Source organism: Canis lupus, chromosome 4 (assembly GCF_003254725.2).
Source record: "Canis lupus dingo isolate Sandy chromosome 4, ASM325472v2, whole genome shotgun sequence".
Taxonomy (NCBI): Eukaryota; Metazoa; Chordata; class Mammalia; order Carnivora; family Canidae; genus Canis; species Canis lupus.
The window spans coordinates 66,279,869-66,298,761 of NC_064246.1; the positions used below are offsets into that span (position 1 = coordinate 66,279,869).

General features: G+C 39.9%; 1 protein-coding gene across 1 annotated transcript in view; it reads left to right on the forward strand.

Annotated features, from left to right (window-relative positions):
- The first annotated feature begins 1,210 nt into the window (after positions 1 to 1,210).
- Positions 1,211 to 18,893, forward strand: part of FGF10 (fibroblast growth factor 10) — a 78,347-nt gene continuing 60,664 nt past the window's right edge. The window contains exon 1 of the mRNA XM_025434704.3: positions 1,211 to 2,303. Within this exon, the coding sequence (XP_025290489.1) occupies positions 1,937 to 2,303 (367 nt within the window). The 5' untranslated portion in view covers positions 1,211 to 1,936. The remainder of the gene's footprint in view (positions 2,304 to 18,893) is intronic.

Below are 18,893 nucleotides of genomic sequence, written 5' to 3' on the forward strand. Positions count from 1 at the left end.
CTAGCAAACGAGGGTGTTGGGACGTGGTGCGTGTGAGAAAGAGGGAGACCTGGTAGTGCAATTGCATTTGTAAAAGAGAGCTCTCTTCACATTAAATGTAAAGGTAGGAAAAAGACGCCCCTTTTTATGGCAAAGCGCAGAGGAAATCGCGTAGAAGACAGCAGAACGTGCGGGGCAAATGGTGCGGGTAAATCTTCCCAATCTCAGTATTAAGTGCGTTCGCTTTGAAGTGCACGCGTGATTCGGTGGACGACTCACGCCAGCAATTAGAAATCGCTCTTTTCGGTCCCCCACTTCATCTGCGCCAAGAGAGAGGCGACTTTTAAGGGTGACGATAAATCTCCCTGAGCTTAAAAGGCAGAGAGGGCCAAAGTGTGAACTTTTTACTTCGGCAACGGAAGCGAGAAATCAGTGATTCATTAAAGCGGAGACCTCCTTGGAAGCTGGCAAAAGAGGAGGAAAAGCAGCTAATTACGTCTCCCCTTTTCTGGGCTCGCTGCGACCAGTTTATAATGTGCTGCTTTAGAGGGTTTTGTCCACAGCATCCTCTGCTGTCCTCCCCAGCCTCTCTCCTTCTTCTGGGAGCCAGAGAGGGTGGGTGGGGGCCGGGCTGGGGGTGCGGTGGGGGTGGGTGGGGGGACAACCGGTCAGCCGAGCACCGAGCTCCAGGTGGCTCTCAAGTACTTCACTGCCAAAAGCCCGGGGGTGGGGGTGGGGGTGGGGGGGAATCCTGCGCTGGAAAACAAGTGAGAAAGGGGCTCCCCAGAGGGGACTGGCTCCGGCTGGAAGACAGCAAACCTCGGGAAGCCCGAGGACCCAGCTCGCGCCGCTGGCCAGCGCCGCCGGCGCACGGGCGCTCCCAGGCAGCTCGCGGGGGCTGCAGGCGCGGGGCGGGGGCGGCGGCCGCGGGGCCCCGGGGAGCGGACCCGGCCGCCCCCAGCTCCGCGCGCGCAGGCACCGCGCTCTCTGCCCCCGGCTCCCCTGCTCCCCCCCCGCCCCTCCCCCTCCCCCTCCCCGGAGTTCCCAGCAGCCGAGGGTTTCAGATGTCCCACCGCCGGTTGACCCCCTCCCCCCCGCTTCTCCACCCCTGCAAAGGAGGTTTGACCAGCAGAGGCTGAGCCCACCTCTGGCTTAGAATCACTGACATTTCGACTCCGGGCTTCAACCTGTTTACAAGCGGGCTTCCCAAAGGAAGGGGGTGGCGGGGAGGGGGGCGGGAGGGAAATAGGGCCAAACCAAACACCGACCGCCATCTCCCCCAAACAAGAAGTGACTTTCTGGAGGCTTCGCATCCGCAGGCACCACCAAAAAGAGAAAGCAAGAGGGGGAAGGAAACAACGGCGACGGGCAGCTGCCTCCAGTCCTGACAACCCCAAAGGGACGCGCTTTGCGAGCGGGCTCGCAGGCTGGGGCTCCGCGGAGAGGGGCCGGAGGGCGCCCACCCCGGGGCGGCGCAGCGGGCTCCCGGCCTCCCGCCGCGGCCAACGCGGGGTTTGTTCACCGTGCTGTCATCTGTTTTTCAGACCTTTTTTTTGTTTTGTTTTTTTGTTTTTTTGTTTTTGTTTTTGTTTTTTGTATCTAACATGGTGAAGAAAGGAGTGAAGAAGCGAACAAAGTAACTCCCGAGGGGAGTGGAGCTCGCTGGTGACCCAGAGCCCCGCCGCCGCCGCCGCCAGCTCCCGCTCCCGCGGCCACCCACGTCCACGTTCACCCGGAGACTCGCGCGGCCGCGGATCCCAGGACGGAGCGAGGAGAGGCGGCCGGCCCTTCCGAGGAGTTATGGATGTTGGTGCACTCACTTCTGGCCAGATCCGCGCCCCGGGGGAGCTAACCAGCGGCCGCCACCTCCAGCTGTCTCCTTGCCTCGCACCAGGTCTTACCCTTCCAGTATGTTCCTTCTGATGAGACAATTTCCAGTGCCGAGAGTTTCAGTACAATGTGGAAATGGATACTGACACATTGTGCCTCAGCCTCTCCCCACCTGCCTGGCTGCTGCTGCTGCTTCTTGTTGCTGTTCTTGGTGTCTTCCATCCCTGTCACCTGCCAAGCCCTTGGTCAGGACATGGTGTCACCAGAGGCCACCAACTCCTCTTCCTCCTCCTCCTCCTCGTCCTCCTCCTCCTCCTCCTCCTCGTCCTCTTCCTCCTTCTCCCCTCCTTCCAGTGCGGGGAGGCATGTGCGGAGCTACAATCACCTCCAGGGAGATGTCCGCTGGAGAAAGCTCTTCTCTTTTACCAAGTACTTTCTCAAGATTGAGAAGAACGGGAAGGTCAGCGGTACCAAGAAGGAGAACTGCCCGTACAGTAAGTAACAAATGCGCGCTCCCCTCCTTCCAATTATCCACCCCCCACCCCACAAGGGGGGAAAATCTGTTCCAGATGTGGCCAGCTAAATATTTACGTCCCCAACCCCTGTAAAATGATTAAGTGGAATACTTTCACACTAAATCACTCCCCCCCCATACATTGAGCTGCCGCCCCCTCCCCTTGGCGCGGCTCCCTCCACCCCCCCCCCCCCCGCCACCCCGTCCGCCCCGTCCGCCCCGTCTCCCCGGCTTGTCATCCGCGGGACCACGCCGGGCGCCGAGAGTCGTTGCGGTGCCCGATGCCCCCTCTCCGTCTCCGTCAACCCCGCCGCACCTCATCCCCAGGTCCCCCTTTCCCTCCCTTCTGGAAATGGCTCCGGGTAAACACATTTTGTTTCTTTTCGCTGGCAATCTTATTAAGAGGTTTGGGACGGTTTCCTCAAGCTGAAAATAATTATCCGCTGTCAATTACAGGGGCTTTATGGGAGCTTTATTTAAGGAAGAAAAGTCAATTCCTCGGGCTCCCCACCCCCCACCTCTTTACCCTACTACCTATCTGGACAGGAGTGCAAACATTTTTCTGGTTTTGATTTTTTTTTTTTTTCTTGACCCCTCATGTTGGTTTGAGTGATCGCAGCCCATGAAGTTAGCTTTTCAGGCACCAGCGCTGCTATTTGTCTTCTGCCTGCCTTCTCTCTTGGTAACATGATGCTCATGTCTGCATTGTCAATGGCATATGCGCTGCTTTGTGGTGTCCCGTTGTACTCCTCTCTTCTGAAACCTCTCATATTGCAGAGCCACACTACTACAGCATTGTAAACATCTGGGACTGGATTCACACAGACCTCACACAAATTTCATTGTCATTCTTTTATTTTCAAAGTAAGAGTCATAAGTCTGTTTCCATGGCTATAAGTTTGTCCCCATTGGATGAAGTTTTCTGCTCAGGATAAATTATGCTGCCTCCCCCCCTCCACCTCCCCCCCCCCCCCCAAGCCCCATCCCTAGATTTCTTTCCATTTTCCTTTCTCTCTTTCCTTCTTTAGCTCTTTCTCTTCTTTCTTTCTTGCAGGGGTGTGGGCTGGGTAGGGGGAGGGAGAACTAGAAGAGGAGGGGTGGATATTGTGTCTCTTGAATCAGTCCAGCAAAGCCAGATTACTCTGTTGGTTTCCTTTCCTAGTTACTTTTCAAGTGGTGAGACTTATTCACCCTCTATTGATGGCTTTTTGAAAGGATCCCGAGGCTATGTAATGGCACACTGAAGACAGTAGACAATGACATTTAAACATCTTTAATGACCATTTAGCATTATCTCAATGGTCTTTCCTAAATTACCTTTTAAAGGGACCTTTATGTGTCAGTTGTTTGGGAATTTCTTGCCAACTAACTTAAATATGTGGGTCGGACATTCCCAGATACCTTGGCCCAGAAGAGTATTTGGTACGAATGGGAAAGACAGCTAATCAGAATTTAGGATTTTCTTTTTTAAATAAAGATTTATAAGAATTAAGACTTAGATTCCTTATTTGGGGATCCACATGTATTCAACATTAACTTCTGTTCCTCTTCAGCTACTGCTTCCATTTACTAAAATTAGCGATATGTTTATAAGTAATAAAAATATTGTGAAAGTATTTAAAAATATTCCACCTTGCGTTTAATATAGAGATGTTAAAAAACCCATTACCTCTTTTTTTCCATTCTGATTCATAGAAAATGCCTGAAATAATGTCATTTATGTGGGGTTTTTTTTGTTTGAAAGTCATTCATTCCCTGAATTCATTAGATACTATGTAGAGATGTTATAGTTGTTGATTAAAACTTAATACCTTTGTTCACTTCTAAAACAAAATTAGTTGTGGTGTCATCCAGGAAGGTCGATGTAGACAGGGAAGAAGTAAGCCAAACACTTGCTAAAGAGTGAGCTGGGAGTTAACAAAACCAAACAAAACAAACCCCATTGACTGAAACTCTTCTTTGTATTTTTAGTTTATTTTCAAAGTGTTAACCTTGAGCAAATTGTTTGTTTGTTGTTTTTCGACACTAATTTGATTTTGCTATATTTTAAGTGTCTTTACAATGTGACACAAAGACCAATCTATACTAGTTTGTTTATGCAACTGAAATTACTATTTTCTAAAATAATAATCATATGTGCTTATTTAATAAAATGATTGCCAGGGGTATAAATTGAATTACATTTTTACAGTAAGAATTATCTGCAAAAGAGAAAGGTATACAATTTTTATTGATAAAAACTATTGTGGAAAATTTCTATCCCAACCATCCAAAATATAATATCTCTTCCATAGGAAAAGTATACCAGTAGTCCCTGTTAAAATATCCTATCTTATATAGTAATGCAATTGTAATCAATGGTTGAAAATCAAAGGGGTGGGGGCTTACTCTGGCAAATAATGTCAAACTATAAACAATTTAGGCTTTCCAAGAACATCTGTATCAAGACATGGCAAGTGAAAAGTAGAGGTTGAAAAAGCCTTAATTTCACATGTGGCTGGGTAATCAGAACACTGCTACAATTTCCAGCTGGACTGATTCAGCTGAACTACATGGTATCATTAAGATATTGTCTAAATGTTGCATAATTACATGTGAACAAACTTTTGCCATGCCTACAGGGTAACCAGCCAGCCAGCCCACCAAATGGTAGCCTGTTAAATATTAGGGTTTCTGAAGAGTGTCAGTTCCTTGTCCAAAAACCACTTTTCAGTAACATTTTCCTAAACAAGTTATTAATTATTCTCAATACACAAAGCTGTTCTTTTGAGGTTTGCTTATTTGAAGCTTAATTTTCTTTGTTACTTTGACCTTAGTATTATTGCTGCTAAAATACAGTAACAGCTTATCTAAGAGGTTACATGTTTGGGATGTCCTGGGTAATTAAACAACTGCTTTCCTGGCTTTTTGCCAGCAAAATACTAACAAAGGGGAAGTAAGGAAATCACCCATAAGCATTGCAAAATCATTTTTAACTTCTACCTCCAAAGCTGGTTCCCAGAAATTGAATGGTTCTAAAAATATTACATGTGTTAAAGAAACTCTTCTCAATTTGGGTGATTATAATTTTTTTTTTTTTTTTTTTTTTTTTAGTGGAGGGGGTGGTTTTTGGTTTGCTTCTATGCCATTATATGAAAATAGAATAAAAGGAGCAGAGATGAATTATGTTTCTTCTTCTACAAGTCTAAGAAAGCTTGAATAATTTAGAATAGCTGCAGTGTATCTGTCACTAGATATGCTTAGACTCATTTAAGTTTGTTTTATCATTCTTTACATCTAGAGCTTTGCCCTTGAAACATTACCACTCAGCTCCAGTTCTGGCCTCCTGGAAAGGCTGGATACAGCTGTTAGGTACCCTTGCAACTGGAAATGGTAGACTTATTTCTGGATGTGAGTGCACTGTGGGCTTCTCCCATGGTTGTCATTTGTAGAAAAAGGGAGTCTAGTGAAAAAATAAAATGTATCCCTAAACTTGAGAGAGCCAAGAATGGCTATTCTCAAAATGGAAAGCCACAGTGCCTAGGAGTCTCTGTGGGAAAGGAATTTGGGAAACAATGGAGAAATCGGTATGTACTGTGTAGCATGTGCTCTATTTCTTCAAATATATATATCATTGAACACATAGTGGTCCTATAATTTAGCTATAACTATCCACATTTTTTCAAAGATGAAGCTGAAAAAAGTAAATTACCCAAGGTCATTCAACTGGCAATTGACAGAGTTAGGTCAAGACTAAATCTATTTGGTTATATTATTTCTTTTACCTCTGCTACTGGCAACATTGATGCCAATATATTTGAATTGGACATCCCAAAACTCTAAAAAACAATTTATCCAAAATCTTAATCGCTTCTTGATATGAACACCAATAGTTCTTCAGGTTCAAACTGAGACGGTAGTAAATTGAGAGAGGAACAGAAATGAAACATGTTCAAGGTATCATCACTGCAGGTGGCTACATGGTATCAGACAATGGTAATGCATTATCTAAGTGAAATATCCCTTTTGATATTTTGTTTGAGAATATATATGCTTTTGGAAACACAAACTACATGTACATAGATCTCAACTTTTTAACAGAGGGCATTAGAAATACATGACCATTTAAGAAAAATACATGAATGTTATTGTATATAGTAATTGTTTACAGCTGAGGGCAAAATGTTTAATTGTTCCCACATGTAATAAAAATAATTTGATTGTAAATACCAGTGTGAAATTGGGCTATTGCAGAAACTTCTGATATATGACTCTAAAAAGGGCAAAATCTTAGAGACCTAAAGCTCTATATTTGTTAAGAAAGCTTTAAAATGACTCTGCATATCAAAAAGGTACTTCACCACATACAAATGACAAATTACTGTCTAGGATTAAAGGCTTGCATTATTACTTTTACATCAGGACTAGGGCGTATTGTAAGTAGTTAAATAACATGAGAAAGTAACTGTTGAGGAAAATAGGGACTTGAATATCATCTCCTAATAAATATACAATGTGTTTTGGAAAGAAAACCTATATACAGCTTAAAGCTTCCTCTAGTGTCTTACTTAAACTGTAGTCATTTCTAGAGTTTGGTTGTATAATTTATAACTGGCAGCATTTAATCATGCACACTGAGGATTTATGAAGGTGGAAGACACTGTTTTTAATGTTTACATGACACTGTCCTGTTACCTTTACTGCATTTCTACCATATGGACTCTCCACTCCGATGGCTTTATCATAAATCTATTAAAAATGCACAATTACAGAGTTTCCTCTTTACAAACCTGATTTATAAGCTACAAGATGAAACCCAAGAAAACAGTTGGCAGAAATCACATGCCAATACTAAAGTATGAGAACTCAGAAACCCCAATCTCTAGGTAGGTCTTGGGTATTTTAGGGATCTATTAGGCGAAGGTATGGACCACTCTTTAAAAACAGGTGTTTTCAAAATGATGTTTAAGCACAGACTTTAAAAGAAAAATTGTGCCTTATTGAATGACCCATCGCATGCATATTTTCTTCTGCATTTTTACTGTCTGGTTCAGAGCAAAAAGGCATATTCCAGTTCATTTTTTTCAGTGTTCAATGAACTTATAGCAGAATATGAAGGAGCACTTTAAATTTCTGCACTGTTACCTTAATGTGCAGAGGCGAACGCCATTTATTGTTCAAACGTCCAACTTTCCACAAGCCAAAATGCTGGAAAAAAGTTGACAGCTCATTTGAAATGGAGCTAATGTTCCTCACATTTATGAGCTGCCTGTGAATATCTACATCTTTCCTAAGCCTTAAATGTCTGTATGCTTATCCAAAATTGTGGTACAAATGTTATGTCTTTATTATGCTTCAGAAGGAAGAATAATACATGCGTATTAGTTCAAAGTGATTTTAATCTATCTTAACGTTAATTCTGTGAACTTTGCAATGAAGAGTAATTCAGATGACATTTTTAGTATTACTGTTCCAACATTTGTTAGCATTAATAGTTGATACTTACTTAATATAAGTAAAATATTAGCATTTCCCTCCCAGAAATTAGAGTTCTCTTTTAATTTTCCAGTATGATGGACATAAGATTTATGTTTGTCATCTTAATACAGCTTTGTCACAGTCTAGAAAATAACAAACCTCGTTTTGTCTCAAGTCCTTTATGCAGAAATATCTTTATTTTTCATGGCATATTGATATGATTTAAGATCATTTACATTTACCATTTGACTAGTGGTGTCTGTTATTTGGTTTTGCCAATTAAAAATACTTACTTTTCATCATTGGCACTCTTATTTTTCAGTGCCTGTTACCTTTACCTGTGCCAGTCAGTCAATATAACAAGTGACAACCTAGGAAGAGGCCTTTAAAGTTAGTGAAAGAAATTGTACCTGATCTTGGGAAACCATCAGTGACATTCTGATCAAGAATTAATGAATATACAATGTCATGCTTTATAGGATCATTTAAAAACCAAATACTTAATAAGTACAGCATTTACACAAATAGAAAGTTTCAAGATATCTAAAAGGGAGCCAGGTCATCTACCAAATAATGGCCTTAAAGGCCCCCTTGCCTTTAAATCAGGTCAGTTGTGTTCTTTCTTTGAACACTGTGTTCTAATTGGAACAATAAATCAAAGAAGACACTCAGAGTAGATTCCCATGTAAGGTGGACAACTGGACAGTGACTTTTTACTGCTGCTAACACGTGCATCCAATTACCATCTGAAAGATTCATAGTGCTGGCAGTAAAGCATTGCCTCATTGTATAGTTCACCTAATAATTCTTCAGCCTAAATCTGTCCACCTTTACCTATATCTAATCTGTCAGTATGTGTGTTATCATTAATGAGGAATTTTCAAATGTTTGGCATGCTTCCTACAGTGAATGATGACATTGAGAGATTAATGAACCATTTAATTAACCATAACAGAAGAGGCAAAGTATTGATTAAGTTGATGTATCCCCAACTTGAAGTAAATGTCAACAAAACATAACCTAATAATTGTACCACAACTATAACTTAATTATGAGTAATGTGGATTAGTGCAACTTAATTCTAAGTAGCAGTGGTTAATTGCAAAATTGAGAACTTTTTAAAAGGCATTTTTCTATAATCCTATTTTCTTTCAAGAACCTGGTGTTAACATGTTTTTTTACTAAACAAACTAAACTAAAACATGATTTACTGATAAACATGCGTGTTAGTTCATCCTTAACCTTTTTTTGACACATTGTCCCTGTTTGAGGATAACCTGGCATATTCATAGAGTCTAATTCAAGGCTCATCAACTTCCAATAGTTCTGTCTTGAGGCATTTATTCACCTGAAATATTAGACATTTGTGATAGCCCCAACTCTGAGGCAATGTGAATCCATGATACTTTTTCAGTCCTTTAACCCCTTCATTACTTTTTCCTCTTTTCCTTGTTTTCTCCCACCACCCCACCTTCTCTGGTTTCCAAACCCTTTAAATACCATGTAAGCCAGGGAAAGGTGTCCATTATCACTGCTCAGCATGCCAGACTATATAGTTAGAGCCAGCAGCCTCAACGTTTTTGGATGTGCAACATCCAAGACAGATAGCTTATATTCTATGCATAAAAATCTTTAGCAATGTAAATTCCACATACTCCACAGGGGTCTTTTCTCATTTTGAATCTTAAGTGCATTTTCTCTTATCCCAGCACTCGGGTCAATTTCTTAGAGATCTGCCTTTAATGAAGTAGGCAAACCACAGATAAGTACCTTCTGTGAATGAATGTTGATTGTCTGGTTACTAAATCACCATCTTGCTGCATTTTTCCTCCGGATTAAATATTCTGTTTCCAATAACTCTCTGTGCAGGTTCACTTTACCTTTCTTTTAAATTGTTTTAATACATGTAATACTTAACAGCTACTTTATCAATTTCCATACTTCTTTTGTCATTAAAGTGAAGATGATTTAGGAAATCAGATAACTATTTCTCTTCCATTTTAGTCATCATTTATTTCAAAGAAGATGAATGCTAATCATAAAGATCTTTACTATTTCCAACTTCCATGATTTCTCTTAAATTACAAAGCTTCTCTATACATCCCTGCCAAATGTAGCATTTTTTTAAAGATTTTATTTATTTATTTATTCTTGAGAAACACAGAGAGAGGCAGAGACACAGGCAGAGGGAGAAGCAGGCTCCATGCAGGGAGCCCGACGTGGGACTTGATCCCTGGTCTCCAGGATCACTCCCTGTGAAGTGAGTGGACTGAAGGTGACGCTAAACCGTTGAGCCACCGGGCTGCCCCAAATGTAGCATTTAAAAACAAAACCCAGGGACCCCTGGGTGGTTCAGCGGTTGAGTGTCTACCTTTGGCTCAGGGCGTGATCCCGCGTCCTGGGATCAACTCTCACATTGGCTTCCCTTCATGGAGACTGTTTATCTCTCTGTCTCTGTCTCTGCCTCTCTCTGTGTGTCTCTCATGAATAAATAAATAAAATCTTAAAAAAAATAAATAAAAACAAAACCCATTTACTCATTCATAATAGTTGTCAAAGGGGAAAAATGTAAAATACACATGAATATATACTCCAGAATGACCAAATATAGAAATGCACATATCTTTGTTAGAAAGATAGTAAGACACTAATGGGAGTTAGAATTTGAATTAATAGCATACATGTATATTCACTTGTTTCTTCCCCTTTTTGTACTGATTGCTGAATTAAATTTATTTTTATTATATACAGAATGTGACTATATAAGTTAGATTGCTCTCTTACCATAATAATTAAAAGTCAAGCTTCTTTTTACAATTGGTTTCAAATTATATAGATATATAAATGTAGATATATTTCCAAAGCCTGAGTTGCTTTGATTTATTGATAGAATTATTAAAAGAAAAATTAATATTTTATAACATGGGGAAAATGGCGACACATGATATTAATATGCAAACTATTTCTCATCTAAAGTGAGACATATTTATGATGATATTAATAATGCTAATTACCAATGTAGTAAGCCGGATTTCTAGGGCATATTTTGGAACATCTCTGTAGAAGGGTGTGATTCTACAAGTATGAAAAAAAGAGTATATTGATCATATTATGGTACAAAAGCATGATAAATGAAACTACAGAAGTGCTTTAAAGCTGAAACAAGAAAAAAAATAAAGCTGAAGCAAGGGAGATAGTAAAGAACATATAATTAGAATGTTAGAAACCAGAGGAAAAGCAGAAGACAGAGTATTTAGATACAGATTATGGAAAGAGGAAGACATGCTTTGCTAGAATGATGGAGACTAGGGTTTGGAACTCCCAGGAAAGAGATCAAGCTAATGAGTAGCACTGCAAAAGGGCTGACATGACAAGAAAGGTGTGAGGGAAATATAACCCAAGCCCTGGCATTTGAGTTAAATTAACTGAAATGAGAACCTGTGATCTAAAAGGAATCCTACAGAAGTAATCGCAGCCGCAATATCAAAGTAAGAAAGGCTAAGTCCAGAGTTCCTGCTAAAGAGGCAGTAGGATAGAGGGATTAAAAGTGTGGGCTTTGATTAAAAGTGATTACAAGCATGGCCCTGGATTGAAAATGAGTTTTGAAGACACAGAAGTAGTGTAGTTGAGGCTCTGAGCTGCCAGACAATAGTGTATGGCTTCAGCAAGTTGTTATCAGTAAAACAACAATATTAACAATACCTTCCTCTTTCCTATATGGTAAAGATTAAGTGAGATTATTCATTCAACAGAAATCAAGTGCCTGCTTTGTGTCAGATACTGTACGACACTACATATAGTGCTGAAAAAAGATGCTGGCTTTGCTCTGACAGAGATTCACTCTAAAGACAGTGACCAAAAAAAGAAAAACAAACCAAATAAACAAAGAGCTGTGTGATGAAAAATTAGGGTAAATGCTATGGAAGAAGCAAGTAGTATACTCTAAAAGAACACAATTAGTAACTATTCTAAACCTCCTAGTTAATTAGAGGCATTTGAAGGTGGTAAGAAGAGCATGAGGAGTGTTTGGTGCCTCCTCCAAGAAGTACAGAATTGGCATACTGAGCCTGGGGCTTGGTGAGAAGTTTGGAGAAGTCAGACTTAATACATGGACTAGCTTAATGGTGTTTGGTGCCAAATTAAGGCCTCATTAAATGGGTATTATGTAAAGAAAATGTACATATGATGCTTCCCTTTGTTTTAAGGGAAAAGATTAGGAAAGCAACTAGCAGATGATTCGCTGAAGTGGGAAGTAAAAATATTGGAGCTAAAGAAAGAGACAGGAATGAGGAATACACCTGGTATTTTTAGAAAAGGGACATATTAAAACACCTGAAATTATTTAGGATTTGCAAATTGTAGTGTTTGTAATGTTCTAAAGTTTGGAGGGGGAAAGAGTAAAGGTCTGATTTATTAAAAGACTAGTAGCAGATATTTGAAAATTGAAGATAATTTGAGGAGACAGCAAAGAGTTGAAAATAAAGACGATAACAAATATTTTCAAGGACATATTGTAAAAGAACAAAGGAAGACAAACAGGGATGAAACAGGTAACTGTAGAGAATGGAGGAAAGCAGATTATTGCAGAAAAGGCAAAAAGACAAAAGTGACTCTAGGCTAAATACTTTGAGACAAACTATGCTTCAAGTTATGATATAGTTTTGAACCAGGATTATCACAGATGCTCAGCTCTTAGTAAATTCTGTAAAGTTCTTATTTCTCATTCCATGACTGTGACCTCTTTGGCCCATAGCCTAAAGTGCTCACAATCTAAAGATAGACAGAAGACTTTCACAAGGAGTTGGAAGATAATGTAAGACATTTATACTAACCACCAAAGAAGCAGGACAGAAATTAAGTGAACAGCCACCATGAATGACATGGACAGAGTCACACTAAGGATAAGAACTTCAACTAGACACACAGAGAAAGGAGTAAGAATGTCCTAAAAGAGGGCACAGAACCTTACATGAAGTGTCCAGGCAATAATGGACAGGTGAAGGGGGTGGAGCAGAGTATCTAGGCTAGCACTACCTTAAGAAAAACAAAGGAAAATACACTAGAATATGTTGTCATGTGAGAGTGGGGTATGTAAATACCATGGTATTTGAGGACTTTTCTGCTAAAATATTACATTAACATAGTTTTCTTTTTTTTAAGATTTTATTTATTTATTCATAAGAGACACAGAGAGAGAGGTCGAGACATACGCAGAGGGAGAAGCAGGCTCCCTGAGGGGAGCTGAATGCAGGACTCGATCCCAGGACCCTGGGATCACAATCTGAGCCAAAGGCAGATGAGGCCACCAAGGTGTCCCATTAACACGTTTTCATTTAAAATTGGCCTTTCTTATTTTTTTATTTTTTGAAGTAAAGGAAAAACAAGCAGAAACCAGAGAAATACTTTAAAAGAGTATATAAATTATAGTAGAATAGACATAACTGAAACATCGAAATTCTAGCTTGGTCAGCAAAGCAGAAAAAACCCAAAACTAATTTTATACTAGGGACATGAAAAAGTAGTTAGGATCTCCACCAAATGACACCATCTTTAGCACTCATCATTACTTAAAAATTTAAAATAGTCCCTAGTGCTGAAGTTCTTAAAATATACATAACATTTGGAAGGGTTTTGTCATTTCTCAGCAGATTCCCAAAGGCAACTACTGAGGACTCAATATTACTTGCTCCTGTTGCATATTTTTCCTTGTCTTTCCTGTTCTAAAGTATCTCAGATTTACCTGGTTTAGGTTTTTAGGAAAAGAAACAAAGTAAATACAGCTCCTTTTCTTGCAAAAAAAAAAAAAAAAAATTTACATATTTTTAAAACAAACTAGGCATGGGACACACCAAATGCAACTGCACCCACAACGAAGACCATGAGCTTTGGAGATGAACTTCTTGATATAGAATCAGGGCTCTAAAACTTTGGAGCTTTGTGGCCTTGGACAAATTACTGGGTCATGATCTTTGCAACTCTAAGTGAAGATAATAACATCACCCACCTCGTCACTGTTGGATGAGTTTGTAAACTTAGAACTGGGACTATAAATGTGAAATCCTCGATTATAGGACTTGGCACCTTTGAAGAGCTCAAAGTGTTAGCTCTCATTACTATTTTATGCAATGACTACTGTGTTGTTTTTAATTATCTCCTTTTCTGAAAAGATCCCTAAGTTATGGGCTAACATAAGATTAGACAGAAAATTGATTATCATACTACTTTACTTCATTTATAATGCATTTTTAGGTTTTCATGGGTTAATTCTCAGAAAAATTTTATAAAATGGGTAATTGTTACTCTCATACTATATTTAGATGAGAAAACTGAATCTAGAAGTTTTGGGTGCCATGCTCAAGTTAGCATGAGTGAGTCAGGATTCAAACCTAGGCCAGTCTAGGGTGACTTCTGCCTTGGTGTGCTCAGACAGTCTCAGTATGCGCCTCTTGCTCTGGCATATTATTAATAGCACCCTATTTACTCTCGAAGGCAAAATCACCCTAAGCTAGTTTGGTCTATGTATGGCACAAATCTACACAAGCCAGTTCCCCATTAAATACTTTAATTTCTTCACAATGTCCTCAGAACAAGATCTATATTCCTTAACATGTAAGGCCCTCATGATTTGTTTCCTACTAAGCCCCTACCCCATTTCTTACTATACCCCCCATTGTAGACATACTGAGTTGATGTTAGTTCCAGGACATGCCTTGTCCCCTCATGTCCAGACCTTGCAAACACTACTAGGTCTGGCTGGAGTGATGTTTCTGTCCTTGTCCCTAGCACTCTTCTTTTCAACATCCTGTTAGATGTCATCTCTAGAAAGCCTTCCCGAACATTCCCCAAACACTTTGTCTCTAGTGTTTTAACACATTATCATGCTTGATTAGTTTGCCCATCTAGTTTCCTCAAACACAGAAAACCTGTTGGGGGTAAGGACGGTACATATCACATTGACCTTCACATGCAAACCCTCAATACGGAGTCTGGTATATAATGGGTCCTTCCTATTTATTTACTAGGTAAAGATGGTTGTTTTTAACTGCGTGTCCTTGGTCCAAGTCACTTAGACTCTTGGGTTCGGTCACTTGGTCTGAAAAGTATGATTAATACACCTAACCCCAAAAATGTGGTTGAAGTAAATTTATCTTTTAAAATTACATCAGGTCTAAATTCTACAGTTCTGAGAAATTAGAAAATGTTAGACCCATCATTATTTAATTGAATGTTAAGTCATTAAATTCATACAAACTTCTAAATTGAAATATTATGTAACCCTTGAAATGGATCCTTTTTCATATTTTTCCCATTTTCCTTAAGTTACTATTGCCTATGATCAATGGATATAAATGATGACTTTATTCTGTTTTAAAATTGGTGCTGGCTGTGAGATACTTTTTGTTTCAGAGTTATACTTGGATACTGGAGTAATTTGGTAACAATTAAGAAATGAACAACTCTTGGTAATTCACTTAGAGAAGGAGAATGTACTGCAAAGAATAGGAGTAAAAGCATGTGGTTCATAGTCTTGGTTGTGTTAGAACATCTGCTGCGCAATCTTAGGCATGCCATTTACTTTAACTTGACTTTAGATACCTAATCTATGAAATGCGTGCATTGAGCTAAATTATTATTAAAATATTTCTATATCAATACGCTCATTCCCTAGATTAAGGACCAGATTCTGCAAGCATACTGATATTAAGAGATAACAACTATGATACGCTGAATAATAGCCACCCAAAGATGGTAAGTCCTAATCCCTGGAAGGATCACCAGGATCACCAGGAGGAGCCTTAGGCACAGAAGGCTGAACCATACATATAGAGGTAGAGACCCTAAACATAGGCCCAGAGGCAAGACCCTCAAGCTATGGAGAACTATTCTAAGGTGCTGAATTCTAGAGGAATTTGCCCTACTAGATTTCAAAATGGTTGAGACTGGTGACACTTTTCTTCCTTCCACTTTTCCTTTTTTGTAATGAAAATGTCTATAACAGCTGTACTATGCCTGTGCCACCACTGTATTTTGGGAAGAGATGCTTTATTTTCTAGTTTTACAGATTCATAGATAAAGAGGAATTTTGCTTCAGGATGGATCATACCCAGAGTCTTACCCACATCTGATTTAGATTACGTAGGTGATAAGACTTGGGATTTCTTAACTATGATATTTAAATGAGATTTTTTTTAAAGATTTTATTTATTCATGAGGGACACAGAGAGAGAGAGAGAGAGAGAGAGAGAGAGACAGGCAGAGGGAGAAGTAGGCCCCATGCAAGGAGCCCAACATGGGACTCAATCCCAGGTCTCCAGGATCACACCCTAGGCTGAAGGCAGCGCTAAACCGCTGAGCCACCCAGGCTGCCCCATTAAATGATAATTTAGAGGGGAGTTTATGCTGTGTGTAAACCCTGAGGGATGTCCAGATAGAGTTTACTTATGCAATGGATGTGAATTTTGCAGGTCCAGAGGTGGTATAGTATTCTGAATAATGGTCATTAACGGTCATCCAAAGATACTGGGACCTAACCCCTGGAACCTCTGGATGTTATTATAGTGTTTTTGCAGCTGTGATTAAGAATTTTGAGATGAGGACATTACCCTGAATTATCCAAGTAGGCTCTAACTACCATCAGAAATGTCTATAAAATAAAGGCAGAGGGAGATTGGACATACACACAGAAGGCAGAGGGTAATTTGATGATAGAAGCAGAGAGAAGATTTGAAGATGCTATACTATTGGCTTTGAAGATGAAGGAAGGGCCATGAGCCAAGGAATGTGGCTCAAGAATCTGGAAGAGGCAATGAATAATTTCTCCCCTAGAGAGCCTTCAGAAGGAATATGACCCCGCCAACATTTTTTTCAAAAGATGTTATTTATTTATTGATGAGAGACACACACAGAGAGAGGGGCACAGACACAGGCAGAGGGAGAAGCAGGCTCCATGCAGGGAGCCTGACATGAGACTCGATCCCAGGTCTCCAGGATCATGCCCTGGGCTGAAGGCAGCGCTAAACCGCTGAGCTACCAGGGCTGCCTCCTGCCAACATTTTAATTTCAACCCAGTGAAACTGATATTGGACTTCTGGTCCCCAAAACTGTTAGGAAATAAATTTCTATTGCTTTAAGCACCAACATTGTGGTAATTTGTTACAGCAACCCTAAGAAACTAATACAGTCAACCATGACCATTTTATGTGGCCCAAATTAAGGATAATTTGGCAAAAGCAGTATCTTTTTTTTTTTTAAAGATTTATTTATTTATTATTTTAGAGATTGAAGAAGGACAGAGGGAGAGAGAAAATCTTAAGCAGGCTCCAGGCCCAGTGCAGAGCTTGATGTGGGGCTTGATCTTAAGACCCTGAGATCATGACCTGAGCTGAAATCAAGAGTCAGACCCTTAACCGATTGAGCCAACCAGGTGCCCCCCCAAAACAGTATCTTATCATGAAAAGTACTAAGCATTAATTTAGATGTAAGTGCAAACACTTTATCCACCTGTTGAGTGTCTGAGATAGGTGACTAGATTCTTCATCTGATCAATGAAGATTAAAAGAACTTCTGTAAAAATATCCAACCATTAAGCTTATAATAGAAGCTCAAATTTTAGTTGAATCTAAATTGATGATGAGTTTAAATGACTCTGTATCTGTAAAACATTGTTTAAAAAATATAGTTTAGTTCTTTGATTGCTGGGCCCTGCAAGAGCAGAAGAAGGGCTTTGATTGATGCAGAACTGTGGTCTGATTTTTCACTTGGTTATATATTCAATAAAGAGTATCTGTTCTCTTCCTCATTGGCCCAAGAGCCGCACTCCTGAAGGTACATACTAAATCCAGGGGAACTGTTCCAACTTAAAAAGGCCCTCTTAGAGCTAAAGGTGATAGAAGAGCTATTTAATAAATGGATAATTAATATAATTAAGTAAGTGGTACTCTGCAAAATATTTCAATGTCTCAATATGTTGAAGCCATATTTGCTCTCTTTGAAACTATACTCTGCATCCTCTTTCCTCTGTTGCTGTGGATAAAATTCACATAACATCTTAGTTTCAGCTTTTCACATCACAAGATGTTTCCATAATGGGGCAACTCTCCTAAAATGTATTATCATGACTGTTTATATCACTTAAAGTTTTAAAGCCTGGAAAAAAGCATGATTCTAAAGCTGGCATTTCCTCTTATAGAAAATTAGTCCTGCATCAGGCTCCCTGCAGGAAGCCTGCTTTTCCCTCTACCTATGTCTCTGCCCCTCTCTGTGTGTCTCTCATGCGTAAGTAAATAAAACCTCAAAAAAAAAAAAAAAAAAGAAAATTAGTTTCTCTCCCAGCAATAGGGGTATGAAATTGCAGACAGTAGATAAATGTTTTTGTTATTATGTCTTAAAGCAATGGGGCTTTTTTTCCAAGCTGAGGCTGACAGTGACATCTCCTAAGTTGGAGTGTGATAAAGCTCACTCCTTTTTCTCCTTCACACTCACTGTTAACTGAGTGCTGGGGCTAAAGTAATTTGAGGAGAGGTTATGGTGGTGATATTGGGAAATGTGGTTGCAAATATGAATAGGGCTCTCATGCAAGGGAACTGGGTAAAGGATCCGATCCACAATTATCTTGAGCAGAATGAGTTTGCTAGCGGTGAGGATCAATCTTACCATCCCTGGAAGCATTCAGAAATGTTTACTTGTAGTCTCTGAGACCAGGCAAATAGCAGAGGTCCATACAAATCTACAGAAGGCTCCTGAAACATTCTTAGCAATAGAATGGCTGATTGTGAGTTCCGGTTTGAGAGGTAGCACGTAATATAAATAAGATTCCTTCTAATAAGTACACAGAAAAGATATTTGGAGCAAAAAGAGTAAGAAAGGCCAAATTTGAAAGAGCTAGTAGTAATAGGCAATGTTAAGTATTTCTCAGAGTTGGACCTATGAACCACGTGATCAGAACGTACTAGGGTGCTTGCTTAAAATGCGAATGATAAGAGTCCTATTCTGGAAGGACTGGTCAGTGGTACACACACAGGAATCTGAACATCAATAAGCACCTCAAGTGATTAATGCCAACAAACCTCTAAGGAATAATCAAATTAAGGACACACTAAGTTTGGTGTGGAGG